We start from the raw sequence: 15,517 nt of genomic DNA on the forward strand, positions 1-15,517 counted from the left end.
CTAAAACATTGTAATGAATAGATGTGTTCAGATGCAAATTTTATAAGATATTAGGATACCTGTCTGTGCAAAGATTATTTATCACTGTACAAACTGAAAATAACTGTTTTACTTGCACGGTAAAATAATACACACAACTCCGGGTTGATAACAGTTTCGGTGGCCCACCTTTTGTCCACCTGGATTTTGAATAAAACCCACTTGAATAAACCCAATATTATGCCCACTTTACTGTTTTTAATGCATCTATTAACATAAAATCTGCATGAATTCCCGAGGAATTTGAAAAATAAGATATAAATAACCTACACACATATTAAAAACTGGATTGCTGATGAAAGCAGAAACAGTACACAAACGGAAGAAAATATAGACACTACAGTATATGTATATAATCATCCAATACTGTATAGGTTAAGCTTCTGACTACCATTGCATTGGATCGCATATATAATGTGTCTTTTTTTCTTAGGCTAGGTATAGGTAAATATAGCTATATATATATAATTATATAAACATATTGCTATATAACTATATTCCAATCATCGGTAATGTTTTTTTCTCTCTCCTCTCCTTGTTTGGTAAGGTCAGATTAGTTTATTATCCATCTAACAGCTTCTACCATAAAACAGTGCAACAGCTTTATCTAACTGTAATGGGGACTAAATTAGTTTTATACAAAATAATGGGTATTAGTTTAGAGACTTGACCAACAGCAATTTTACCGAACTGATATTTAACATTTAAATAATTCGTTTCTTGAATCATATTTTCATTTCTGTTTATTCTCTAACCAGCACAACTATCTATTTAGGTCCCTCTCTTCAAACTGTTGGATACATGAGTATCAATAAAACAGCTAACAGTTCTTGTCATCATTTAGGCATAAGATTTAGGCAAAGGCATTACATTTGGCTTTGGGCAGACCCATACCCATTTCTTCTTGGCGTAGGCTAGGCCTTTGAACATTTTTCCTGGCCTGGGCTTGGCCTATGCACATTTTTCTTGGCATGGGCTAGGCCTATACGTTTCTTCCTGCCTAGACAAGGCCTATAAATATTTTTGCTTGGCCTGGGCTGGGCTTATGAAGGTTTCTTCTTATCCTAGGCTAGGCCTATACTTGTCGGTTGATATCCTTGTTACCTAGATATTTCACTGAATACACAGAATTAAAAGAATAAATCAAGCTACCATTGAGTAGCCTAGGTTATTTTGCATGGAATGAAGTAAGGCATCAGTAACCAAATTAACATCTCAATACGACTGTGATCCACCAAAATATATTATGCACAGTTAATAATACACTGAGAAACTTAGGCCGTGTCGTAATTTCGTTGCCTAACGTATTTACGAAAACTACATTACTGTAACGTAGAAGATATCCACCGTTGACAGTCCGATACCTCTAATTTCTCATTTAATATGCTTTCAGTAATAGCAATGATGCTTTTCACGCATTCTGGTATGGCTATACATATTTATTAATACGTGTATGGCTTACCGTGAACGAAATCCAGATGGGAAAGAGGAAAAATTTGAAATAAGTGGGTGAATTGTTTGCGTGCCTCACTGTTTATAACGTGGCGGGCGGGCTCAGCCAAGGCCGTCTCTATGTGAAGGCCTGAGTGTGAGATTGGTGACGTCACAGGGCGGGTCCAATCGCCGCGCCGCCATTCACTTGCTATTGTTGCTTGTACGACTTACCTCATTCCTTCGTCTTACATTTATTGACTGCTTTCTTATAACTTTCTGTCAGCACTTACCTTTGGCAAGTATGATATTTTTCATTAGGTTAGGTTACACTGACACTGTAAAGGAAATTAATACTGCTATTGGAGCTTAGCATTTTTATCCTAAGGAGTGATAGCAATGGGTGTACGAATACTGTGTGAAGAGAAACATAGAACTTTACAAAACAGAAACAGTCTAGTCATATCTAGTTTACTCTGACAAACAGAAAGGAAAGAAACAAAGAACAAAAAGAAAAGAAAACTTCTATACATAGTGTAAGTTATGTCAAAGTTGGTATCACCTAGAATGTGTAGGGATGCCACCAGCTTATTTTAAGGTATTTCAGAAAGCTAACTACGTTTGGCTCGGTGAACAGCTTAAGTATAGTTACTAATTATCAAGGGTTACTCTGCTATTAGTTCCTTGCTGAAATCAACTACCATTTCCTTAGTTTTGCGGACACTGAGCTCCAAGAGGTTGTCCTTGCACCATTTAGTAAAATAGTCTAGTTCCTGTCTGCAGATAAGATAACTGTTCTTACAAAAAGAAACTAACGCAGTACCATCAGCATACTGTGGCTGACTTAAAAAGCCTGCAGTCTACCTCACTTCATTGCATTACATGATCGAAAGTCTCCAGTCACATCTTTGGAACTGAACTCAAGCGCGTATGAAGGCGTCACTCAGGTATCGAAGTAACGTGCATGGATAACGTACAAGATAGTGTCAAGGTGCAGGACGCAGAATAAGTCGGTGAGGAACGTGTGTTAGAAAGTCTCTTAAACCATCGATATCACGGCCCAGCTGGATAAATACTACATATGAGAGTCGTTTGTCAACTCCCTGTCGACCGAATGGAGCAAGGTGGACTGCAGGAGAGGTGTTGTCAGGCTTCACTTGAGGATGAGCCTTGGACAGCAACAACGTCAACAGTAAAAAAAACAACAAAAACTACAACATCTCATAATAATGGTTTGAAACGAAAGGCTTTAGGACTGTGGTAGGTCTCCATATTATAATTAATACTATATACAAAATATATACACTTCATTCAGGGTGGTTAACTGTGATGTTAACTCTCCCCCCCACTAAACAATGACTCCAAATTAGCAATTCTTGCATGCATTCTGTGCGTTGCCAACAGCAATACTGCAACTACAATGCAGATGATTATAAAGACAGAAGGTGCTTGGCTATACACGTAATAATTACAATTATGTACCTACAAACGATATGTAACAATTATGTAACGACAAAACAGTTGCATTAACAAGATGTAACTTTTATGTAACTTTAACTACAATTATAAGGCCAAGACACTTATGTAATAGTTGCATTAACAAAATGTAACTACAATTATAAGGCCAACACAATTATGCATTAACACAATATTTAGTAACAATTCATAAAATGTTACAATTATGTAGTACCACAATGTTAGTACAATATTATGTCATACAATTATAGCACAATTCTATATTACCAGTATCATCATACAAGTTAGATGAAATATTAGACATTACTAAAGTGATAACTCAAATATGTAATGTATAACTTAGCAGTATTACCATTGCACAATTATATTGCATTTATTCAAATATGTATACAACTTGTTTAAATGTAATATTACTGAATAATCACTATTTACTATGAATAATATATGTATACAATATTCATACAATTATGTTACTTTACAATATTATGTATTTCACTTAATTAGCTTATAAGTTCATTATAATGTATATATAATATGTATTAATATGTTATGACTATTAAATGTCGATGGTACGCCATTTTTGCGCGGCCGAGCAATGTGGTAGGTCTCCATATTATAATTGCAAATCATACTAGATAGATAGATAAATAGATAGATAGAGAGACAGATAGAAGCAGGAAGTCAAATGATGAGAAGGTGTTGTGTCTGCGAGAATCGAGCAGTGCTAAACATGCTTACATGGAGGAAAGCTGACGACAGTGGCCAGTAAGGAGATGATGCAGTTAGCTGTCAGCAGTCCTCTCGTGAAGAAAGATCTGGTAACCATGAGGAACATACGTGACACACCCCTGCTACACCAGATTTTAGGAAAGAGAGTTTAAAAGGAGACAAGCGACCCTAGAGAGAGGTCGAGACGGAGATTAGCCACCGAACAGGCTAGACAGAAGGAGACAAGCGACCCTAGAGAGAGGTCGAGACGAAGATTAGCCTTAGAACAGAAAGAGAGAGAGATAGCGAGACAGGGAGGTAGCTACCCGGGACTTATACTCTTCCCATAGAGAGACCTGTTTAATATTTCCAAGACAAATAAAAATAGTCCCATACTATTCTTTACCTCTCCCGTCACTACATGACATCTGGTGGGGAAACTACTACAAGATATAAAAGCCGCTCGACCACAAGTCTAAAATATACGCCTCTACAAGCAAATACAAAGTCGCTGCTTTATGATACAAAGTCTTTATGACAGGACCTCCAGTAGTAAGTAATTTATTAGAAAGTTACGGTACTCGAACAGTGAGCTTAATGAAGATATTAGAATGCACTTTTGTTTTTCTTTTTTAAGGATTGTTGATATACCTCACAGTTTCTCCGTCCTGTACCTTAGCCTATTCGTGCCGATAACTGAAACGGGGACCTTGATTGTAAGCTCGATGTCTGCCTGTCGTTATGGGGAACAACTTGGACCCTTGTGTAGTTGATACATTAATGCTGAACCTCCTTCCTCCGGTGCAACAAAGCTCAGCTGAACGGATTGCTGGCTTACGAGATTATGCAGCTATTCACGGTTTTGGTAATGGAATGATGATTCACTGTTGCAGAGTTGAGTTGATGGAGATGTACCTGGATGCCGACACAGTTAATTACAGCCTTGAAAATGCTGAAGAGATTAAATAGCAGATTCTCGGTGTTGCAAAGTTTTGGTGATTGAAGCATAAATACTGAGTGAAAAATTATAGTCAGTATTACTCACGCCATATGCAGTCATTTCATTGTGTGTGTGTGGGGGGGGGGGTGCAATAGGACTCGAGACGCAGTGTGACCAAAGGCAACCAATGACAGAGGAGAGGAGGGACACAACTGTTGCATCGTGCATCTCTCTCTCTCTCCCTCTCTCTCTCTCTCTCTCTCTCTCTCAACACAATAACCAGGGGACGGCATACCGAGCAACAGTGGACATGTGTATTGATTGGCCAGGTGTGTGTTGGCAGTGGAGGTGTGTAGTGGCTGCAGGAGTGAACAGTGTTGGTGTATTGATAGGGGTAACGTATGGTGTTGGTGTTAGCTGCATGTGTAATGTATGGTATTGGTATTATGTGTGAAGTGTATGGCTTTGGTGTTATGTGTGTAGTGTATGATATTGATATTACGTGTGTGTTATATGGTATTAGTATTACGTGTGTAGTATATAGTACTAGCAGGGGTACTCGGCGGTGCCTGGGCCAAAAAGGCGAACACTCTAATCCTGTTTGTTCTAGTTCAGTCTTTCTACTCCAAAAAGTCCATGTACACCCACGCACCAAAGTTTCTGTAACCCCCACTGTGGAAGGAACTAGAAGTCAAGGTTAAAGAGAGGGCAGGCGAACGGACAACAGTGAGTAATAGTTTGGTACTGAGCTACGAGGCGAATGGTGAGAAACTTTGATGAAACTTGATTCGAAACATTTCCATGCTATTCACCTGCAAAACACAGTGCGTTCGTAACATACATAGCATATATTATAACATAGACTACTATGTTAGCATGGAGTCCTGTGAAAATGGTCCAAACACGACCCATCTGTTTCGGATCTTCATCATACACATAAAGCACCGAGCCAGTTTTATATAAGCTGCGACTGGTCATTATTACTGCAGTGAGAAGTTTTGTGAATGTTATTCTTTGATTGTCTATAGCTATCATATAGAATGATTATGTATGTAATGCTGATTCCCACAGTAGCTGTGTGGATGGTTATAAATGTTAAAGTTATTTTATGTGGGCGAATAAACCACAATATGATGGGCAGCAGGCTAGCAGAGAGCATTCACCAATAATTAACTATAACCACATGAAATTAGAAGCAAACAACACAAAATATTATGAGACAACGAAGATACAGCTGTGGTATCCTGCTCTGCCTCATTATCCTGGCCTTAACCGTTGGTTTACTTCATACCTGCATTATTTTCCTTCAGTCTCTACCTTTTCTTACCCTTACTTCTCGGTATTCTCTTACTGCAAGCCGTCATAATTCCTTAGGGGGTTTCTGGTCGTTCGGTCCTGTAACCCCTGCTGTATTACATTATTCGTCACATCATAACTCCCACACCAACAACGTCAGCACAAGACTACTGAACTACCATTATTTGCACTGCCACTATTAACCTCCGTTTTCCCACTGACTGTGTCTAATTTCCCTCACAGTTCTACTACTGCTACTCCTACTACTAATCCACTATAAATCTGTATAATAGTACATGTGATTGTCCTTATGTCTGTGTATCTGCTAACCACATTTTCCTTGTCCCACAGTCGACAACTCGTCGCTTACCCCCCCACTGCTGCCTCAGTTGCACCTCCTTCTCTCCCACCCACCATCAACCCTACTCCTCCCCCAACTCCGACACCACACTAACCTAAACCTCATCCCTAGGCCACCAGGCTTGTTGTCTACCCTTTACCTGTGAATATATATGGTGTGCATTAATAATGAAAGAAAGTCATTTGGGAGCCGAATGCTAATCGGACACATAATATGCTTTTGGCCAAGTCCAAGATTAAGGCCATATCTTGATACCTTAAAGGTTTCATGTTGATAGCTCAAGCCATCAGCTATACTGGTGCTAAAGGCGGGCGATAATAACTAGTTGACCTTTGGCAGCCATTTTGGTGACCTTGAACCCGAGCGCCCATTTTTGAACTCGTCCAAGATTTTTGACATATTTTGATATCCTGAACGTTTCATGTTGATAGCTCAAGCCATTCATGAGATACAGCGGTGCTAAATGCTGTCGATAAAAGCTAAGTCACCTTTGGCAGCCATTTTGATGACATGAACCTTGACCCCGAGAGCCCATTTTCGAACTCGGCCAAGATTTTGGCCATATCTTGATACCCTGAAGGTTGCATGTTGATAGCTCGAGGCTTTCATGAGATGTAATGGGAACACACACACACACACACACACACACACACACACACACATGCATGTAAAAACGTTATCGCTCCGCCTTCTAAAGTCGGGCGATAATAATAATAATAACAACAACATGGATGTGCAGTGTTCCTAATATTACATATAAAATCTGCAGACCCAAACGTGCCAATATTACGGAGCACTGAAATATTAACCACAGAACCGACCACAGCCGTTCCTATCAGTACCACTAGACCTTCCCCATAGCACTTCCCCATGGTAATACAACCCATTGTAGTCCTTTGTGGGATCACTACAGCTGTTTGGGAAAAATAACATGATGAACGATATGCCTACAGCCCACTACAACACACCTGTGACGTTTCACTGACATCCATCGAATAGCCTAGGAGGAGTTAGTGGACAAACAAACAAACGACTGGACATAAACAGAGGCCGAATGTCTCGCATCGGTATATGACGTCTTGACAGAACTGTTACCATCCTGCTTTGCAGGTGTCACCATAGTTATAACAATAATAATAATAATAATAAAAATAATAATAATAATAATAATAATATAATAATCAATCCATCCACCATCCAATCCTATATTGCCCCATGAGGAGAGGAGGAGCCCGTGGTTAGGCAAGTTGGTCCTGATGTGGTAGGACCCCATATTATATTTACAAATCATAATAGACTTTGTAGTTACTTGTAGAGAAGTTATATATATATTAGACTTATGGACGAGCGGTTGTTATACTTGAGTAGCTTCGTAAGTAGCTTATCTTCTTTCCCATTTGTCATGTAGTGACAGGAGAGGTAAAGAATAGTATGGGACTATTTTTATTTGTCTTGGAAATATTAACAAGTCTCTCACACGGAACGAGTATAAGTCCCGGGTAGCTACCTCCCTGTCTCGCTATCTGTCTCTCTCTCTCAAATCGCTAAGCCCTTCTCCCGTGACCTGTCTCTAGGATCGCTTGTCCCCTTCTAAACTCTCTTTCCTAAAATCTGGTGTAGCAGGGGTGTGTCACGTGTGTTCCTCGTGGATGGACTAGGTCTTTGTTCACGAGAGGACTGCTGACAGCTAATTGCATCATCTCCTTACTGGCCGCTGTCGTCAGCTTTCCTCAGTGTTAAGAGTGTGTAAGCATGTTTAGCACTGCTCGATTCTTGCAGACACAACACCTTCTCATCATCTGACTCCCTGCTTCTATCTATCTATTTATCTATCTATCTATTATGATTTGTAAATATAATATGGGGTCCTACCACACTGCTCGGCCCTGCAAAAATGGCGTACCATCGACATTTAATAGTTATAATATATTAATACATACTACATACACATTATAATGAACTTATAAGCTAATTAAGTGAATATACAATATTGTAAAGTAACATAATTGTATGAATATTGTATACATATATTATTCATAGTAAATAGTGATTATTCAGTAATATTACATTTTAAATAAGTTGTATACATATTTGAAATAAATGCATTAAAGTAAATTATTTAACTGTAATACAGTATGTACTTGGGTTAATAGTGAAATGCATACATGCAAGAATAAAAATAGTTTAAAATTAAGATTATTGTAAGAGTTATTAATATTTCATTCAAAGATAATGGTACTGGTCTGCCATATATGGGTCATTCTTCTTTGTATTATTATTATTATTATTATTATTTTTTATATATATAATTAATACTATATACAAAATATATACACTTCATTCAGGGTGGTTAACTGTGATGTTAACTCTCCCCCCACTAAATAATGACTCCAAATTAGCAATTCTTGCATGCATTCTGTGCATTGCGAACAGCAGTACTGCAACTACAATGCAGACGATTATAAAGACAGTAGGTGCTTGGCTATACACATAATATGGGTTGAACATACTCAAACTCAAATCTTCCCAGGGCTTCATTGTTTCATTGATCAGCTGCATAGTTTCAAACTTAGGTGAAGTCAGCTTAATACTTGTGCTCATGTTTAAGTCCATATCAGGCATTGGGTGGAAATGTTTGTGTGTATGGTTGATAATGGCGTAGTGATTGATGGTGGATAAAGTAGACATGGATGGTGTAAATACCGCACAGTGGTCTGGTGCTATGTATAATCCTGAGGCTGATGTATGAGATGGTGGTATATCTGGACAGACTATGTAAACTGATGTGTTATGAGGGAAATAAAAAAACTGTGAGTGTCCAATGCGTTGATGGTGTACAAGTTTATCTGGAGCAAAAGTGAAGTTGCAATGATGATGAATATTGTTATTGCTGATGATAGCCATTTCACAAGGGACCGTATCAGTTGGCTGAAATGTGAAAATGTACGCAGGACAAAGATGAACAGCATGTAAGGATGTGCGGCACTTTCGCTCAATCGTTGACTCACTTGCGAAAGTGACAGTGTCTCGTCTCTTGGAGACCATGATGAGTTCGGTGTCTGTGTTGATGTTGATGATGACCAAAGTGTTGTTATTTTTATAGGGAAAAGGGTGTATTTGGTATACTGTGAACAGGTCTTCAGTGATGAATGGTACATGAACTATCACTGATGTTGGTGTTAGTGTTGCTTCTAAGTACGGGTAATATTGCATAAACTCCCTACTACGGAACAATGGCTTCAATTTATGTTTATGTATGCCTTGACTAACTATCTGACGTAGCTCATGAACTGGGAGTAAGTCATTTGTGATCTTGCCATCACCAGCATTCGAAATTCCTTGCATAAGTGCCCTGAAACGATCTCTAGTGTTCTCTAATTGTAGTAGAATCGTGTCAATATGTTCTGTGATGATGGAGAAGTGCTGGAAAAGAGTAACGTTGCCCTCTAATTCATTTATTTTATCTACACTCTCTAGAACTACGTTTTCTGCTTGTTTCAGATTTTTCGCAATTGTCTTCATTGCTGAGTTCTGTCCTGTGATGAATTTATCTTGGTATGTTAGTACCTGAGCTATCTTATTAAATTTGTTGTTTATTTCTTTAAGGTCATCCTCTGTAGCCAATCCAAAGATGTTCCCAAGAACTGCGCCGCCCAGATCGAACAAACCGCGCTTTTGGCGAGTACGTGTGATGGTGTTTCTGTCGCTCAGTACCTCCGTTCCATAAGATGGGAGATCTTGGATCATGACGAGCATAGTTGACTTCGCCTGTTCTAGTTTCCATTTCGCTAACTTCACCATTTCATCCACTTCCTTGGTGTTATGTGCTTGTGAAACATAATTCCCTATCTTGAAGTCCAGAGTTCGCATCGGCGTCGCAAGTCTTTCTAGATAAGTAGGTAAGTCATACAAGTAATCTAGACTTATTTCAGTACTCATGACGTCCTTAACGATTGTAGTCGTGGCCGTTGGAGCTATGAGGCATCCTTGTCGTACTATATGCTTGGGGTCTAGGTGCGCATATACTCTTACTATGTATAGGAGAATCCATAGCATAAGTCCCTTCATCGTAACCTACCGAAAAAAAATCTATTAATTTCCTATAAAGCTGTGGTTGATGATAGTGATGATGTGCATTACGGTTGACTGTTATTTCATTTATAGAAGGAGTTTAAATCGATATTTAATTCTCGTAAATGATGTACTGTAGATTTCATTGGAATAGTTGCACCTATGTTCGATTGTTTGGTATATGACCTTAATTTCTTTTTGTAATCATTGTTGTGTTCTTGCTTGGTTTCTTGAGGTACGTTCACCTGTTCGGTTGTATCCGAGGCTGAATAATTATGTGATAATTCCCTTGAAACTCGTTTTAAATGGTCAATATGAACTTGTTTCTCCTCGCCACTTGAAAGTGACTTAATTAAAACTTTGTTTGCTTTTATGTTAATTACTCTGTATGGGCCCTCAAATTTTGGGGATAATTTATTGTCTCTCGTATGAATGACTCCGTAAACAATGTCTCCTAAGCTGATAGGTGAATCTTTTGCCTTCTTGTTAAATGCCTCCGTCATTTCTTCCTTGGACATCGTTAATTGTTTTTTCACTCTTTTGTGAATGTCCTGGAATTCACGTAAACGGAGTTTAGAGTAATCATCGTAATTGTATATAGGCATGCTGCCACCTTCTAGGAGCTCATATGGTAATTTTTTATCTGTGCCATATATAATGAAATGTGGTGTGTCACCAATGGATTTATTTATAGACCCATTAATGGAGGCCTCTACTCTGGGAATCCAATCATCCCAGCTTGCATAATTTTCACTGAGAATGTGTCGTAGCACATCTAATACCTTTTTATTTTGTCTCTCTACCAACCCATTCGATGCTGGGTGATAGGCCAAAACGTTAACCTTTTTGATGTTGTATTGTTTACATATTTCTTGTAAGATCTCAGAATTAAATTCTCCTCCATTATCACTTATTAATACCTTTGGGGTAGTAAAGCGACATATTACATTATCTGTTATTGCCTTTGCTACGGTCTCTGCTGTCTTATCTTTAATTGGAGCTAAAATGACATAACGGGAAAAATGATCCGTTGCTACGAATAAGTATAGGTTATTATTGTATGATAATGGCATCTTGAGTAAATCAACAGTGACAACGTCCCATGGTTGATGTGGTACTGGGTAATTACCCATCGGTGCAGGTGTGATTGGGTATCCTTTGTGTTTCGCACATGATCCGCATCTGTCTATATGATTGTTTATATCTCTTCGTAATGAAGTCATAAAGACTTTGTAGTTACTTGTAGAGAAGTTATATATATATTAGACTTATGGACGAGCGGTTGTTATACTTGAGTAGCTTCGTAAGTAGCTTATCTTCTTTCCCATTTGTCATGTAGTGACAGGAGAGGTAAAGAATAGTATGGGACACCAGTCTCTTCGGAGGCGTGGGTTCGAATCCCACCGCTGCCACCAAATGTCATAAAGACTTTGTAGTTACTTGTAGAGAAGTTATATATATATTAGACTTATGGACGAGCGGTTGTTATACTTGAGTAGCTTCGTAAGTAGCTTATCTTCTTTCCCATTTGTCATGTAGTGACAGGGGAGGTAAAGAATAGTATGGGACTATTTTTGTTTGTCTTGGAAATATTAACAAGTCTCTCACACGGAACGAGTATAAGTCCTGGGTAGCTACCTCCCTGTCTCGCTATCTGTCTCTCTCTCTCAAATCGCTAAGCCCTTCTCCCGTGACCTGTCTCTATGATCGCTTGTCCCCTTCTAAACTCTCTTTCCTAAAATCTGGTGTAGCAGGGGTGTGTCACGTGTGTTCCTCGTGGATGGACTAGGTCTTTGTTCACGAGAGGACTGCTGACAGCTAACTGCATCATCTCCTTACTGGCCGCTGTCGTCAGCTTTCCTCAGTGTTAAGAGTGTGTAAGCATGTTTAGCACTGCTCGATTCTCGCAGACACAACACCTTCTCATCATCTGACTCCCTGCTTCTATCTATCTATTTATCTATCTATCTATTATGATTTGTAAGTATAATATGTGGTCCTACCACACTGACATTTAAGATGAAAGTGACGAGCCTCACTCATCCTTGAGTGGCATTACGTGAGCAATAGACCCCAACCATCCCATGGATATAAACCTACACAGGCTTAATCCGATTGGAGCACCTCAGTTACCCACTAAACCATCAGGCGCCATAAGATGATAATAATAATGATGATGATAATAATAATAATAATAATAATAATAATTATAGTAGTAGTAGTAGTAATAGTAGTAGTAGTAGTAATAGTAGTAGTAGTAGTAGTGATCACAATATAGAGGATGACAAACATCATAATATCCCTGATAAAACACGTTAACACAGCTTTGACATATAAAACCAAACAGTGGCATAATATGCTGTAATGGTAGAGTTATAGTAATACTGACAAAATTAATGTTTGACAGCAACCCAACCTTCTGTCATGGTAAAAAGATATTTCATTGCGTCAACACATGCTGTTTCAGTGTTTGTCCTCCTCTGTATCGCGCCTAATAACATGTGATCATTATTATTATTATTATTATTAATATTATTATTATTATTATTATTATTATTATTATTATTATTTATTATTATTATTATTATTATTATTATTATTATTTATTGCTACTACTACTACTACTACTGCTACTACTACTACTACTACTACTACTACTGCTACTACTACTACTACTACAACTACTACCTCTTTATCGCGCCTAATAACATGTGATCATTATTATTATTATTATTATTATTATTATTATTATTATTACCACCTCTGTATCGCGCCTAATAACATGTGATTATTATTATTATTATTGTTATTATTATTATTATTATTATTATTATTTATTGCAACTACCACTACTACTACTACCACCACAACTACAACTACTACTACCACCTCTGTATCGCGCCTAATAACATGTGATTATTATTATTATTATTATTATTATTATTATTATTATTATTATTACCTCTGTATCGCGCCTAATAACATGTGATTATTATTATTATTATTGTTATTATTATTATTATTATTATTATTATTATTATTATTATTATTTTTATTTATTGCTGCTACTACTACTACTACTACTATTACTATTACTACCACCATTACTACTACTACTACTACTACTACTACCACCACCACCACTACTACTACTACTGCTACTACTACTATTATTATTGCGGTAGGTGGGGGCGCTCACAATCCACTCACTCGATGCAGTGCTGCTCTCGGGTGACTGCCCTTTCCTCTCTTCCTTCCTTCTTTTCCTCCTTCCTCTTCTGTCTTTCCTTCATTGTTTCCTCCTCCTCCTGTCAATTATTATTATTATTATTATTATTATTATTATAATTGCTATAACTATGACTGTGCTGTCCTTGCCCATACCCCAGAAGCCCTACAACAGTCTCTCACCATCGTTTCCAACATTTATCATGCAGTGGGACTCCGAATAAATGTCAGTAAAACAAAAAATAATATCTCAGAGAAACAACACAGCAGAGCCTCTTGCATTCCAGATAACTGGCCAAAATGTAAAATAGGTAAAGAATTTTACCTACCTTGGAAGTGTGCCCACTGCTAAACATAACATCGATGCAGAAGTCCTTGCACGAATCAACCACGCCTCAGCCTCCTTTGGGCGTCTCAGATCCAGAGTCTTTGAAAACACCAACTTGAGAGCAAGACGATGGTATCAGTTTATACAGCTGTATGCCTCTCCACCATCTCATACGGGTGGTGAGGCATACAGCTGTATATCAAATACACATCAAACATTATTGTCTTTTCACATATAGTGCTTACAGTGCATCCTGAGATGGGTCGGACACGAGTTCCGCATGACTGAGCACCGCCTTCCCCACCAGGTTCTCTATGACAAACTCCCTACAGCACATTGCAACCCAAGGGGGACAGTACAAGGGATATAAAGATCATATAAGGACACACTAAAAGATCATGAACCTATTGCCTCTGACTGAAAACAATGGTGAGCTCTCTGCAGCGAAGGAACCATTCATCTTGAAGAAGCTTGTAACCAGAGAAGAGCGTAGACAACCTAGACACAACCAAAACAGAGTTCTCCCAGCAATCCCGGACTTGACACGCCAACTGTGTGGCAAAGTATGTGGATCCAGAATTGGTCCGCACAGTCACACACGTTACACCAAAGACTGACAAACACACCAACATACTGAGTATAGTAGCCGTCGTCTTCTGTAGTAGAAGGACAGTTTGAAGAAGTGTGTGTGTCTATGTGGGGAGAGAGAGAGAGAGAGAGAGAGAGAGAGAGAGAGAGAGAGAGAGAGAGAGAGAGAGATTTTATTGCATTCTCGCAATTTCGCCGGATCTAGTTGCAATCATTAAAAGAACAAATATGCTAAGTCGCCCAGAATAAGAGGAGGAAAGAATGACCGATTTTGAAACGCTGTACAGTGTTTGTGTATATATATGTATATATATATATATATATATATATATATATATATATATATATATATATATATATACATACTATTTTTTTCACAGATATACTCTGATACTTGCTGCAGTATTTTCATTATATTTTCCATGTCCTTTTTGTCCCTTGAGATTCTGTTTTTTTATTTCTTCTTCACCTATGCCACTGATTACTATAGATTTGTTAATCACTACAGCTTCCCTGACTAGTTTTGGGTTATTGTTTATAATTTGTTTCACTTCCTCTCTTACGCGTTTTCCGTCTATCTTTGTGTCTAAATCATTCTTTACTTTCACCATTTCAGCATACTGTACGTATTTTGTACCTCATCTTTGTAATTTCTCACCATTTCATTTACCTATGTTATTTTCTCTTCTGTGTTACTACTTTGGTCTGTCAGACTGCTTGCTTGCCTGATTTTCTCCGTATCATTTCTGAAATCATTCATAATTCTCTCATGGTTAACAACTGTACATCCCATTTCACTAGCCTTTGTTCTCAGTGAATTTATCTCAGCTGATAGTTCATATATTATTGTGGCGTTTCTGTTTTTTTTCTATATTAATTCCTCATTGTTTTCCTTCTGTCTGCTTAGCTCATTTATGATTTCTTCAATTTCGTTTTGAAAAGATCTATTTAGTCTATTTACTTTTTCAACCAACTTATCGAAAGTTTCCTTTTCAACCAGTTCTGGGTAGAAGTCATCATCCTGTTTTTTACCTTTGTTTCTTTTCTTAAC

General features: G+C 38.0%; 2 protein-coding genes across 2 annotated transcripts in view; one reads left to right on the plus strand and one right to left on the minus strand.

Annotated features, from left to right (window-relative positions):
- Positions 1-14,215, minus strand: part of LOC145410539 (putative carbonic anhydrase 3) — a 42,610-nt gene extending 28,395 nt beyond the window's left edge. Inside the window, exon 1 of the mRNA XM_080280683.1 lies at positions 14,124-14,215. Within this exon, the coding sequence (XP_080136809.1) occupies positions 14,124-14,215 (92 nt within the window). The remainder of the gene's footprint in view (positions 1-14,123) is intronic.
- The window catches only part of LOC145396489 (glutamate receptor 1-like), a 584,166-nt gene that overhangs the window by 93,184 nt on the left and 475,465 nt on the right, over positions 1-15,517 (plus strand). The window lies entirely within an intron of this gene.

The sequence above is a fragment of the Coenobita brevimanus genome, chromosome 1 (genome assembly GCF_032717465.1).
Source record: "Coenobita brevimanus isolate Jiangsu-jjx chromosome 1, ASM3271746v2, whole genome shotgun sequence".
NCBI lineage: Eukaryota > Metazoa > Arthropoda > Malacostraca > Decapoda > Coenobitidae > Coenobita > Coenobita brevimanus.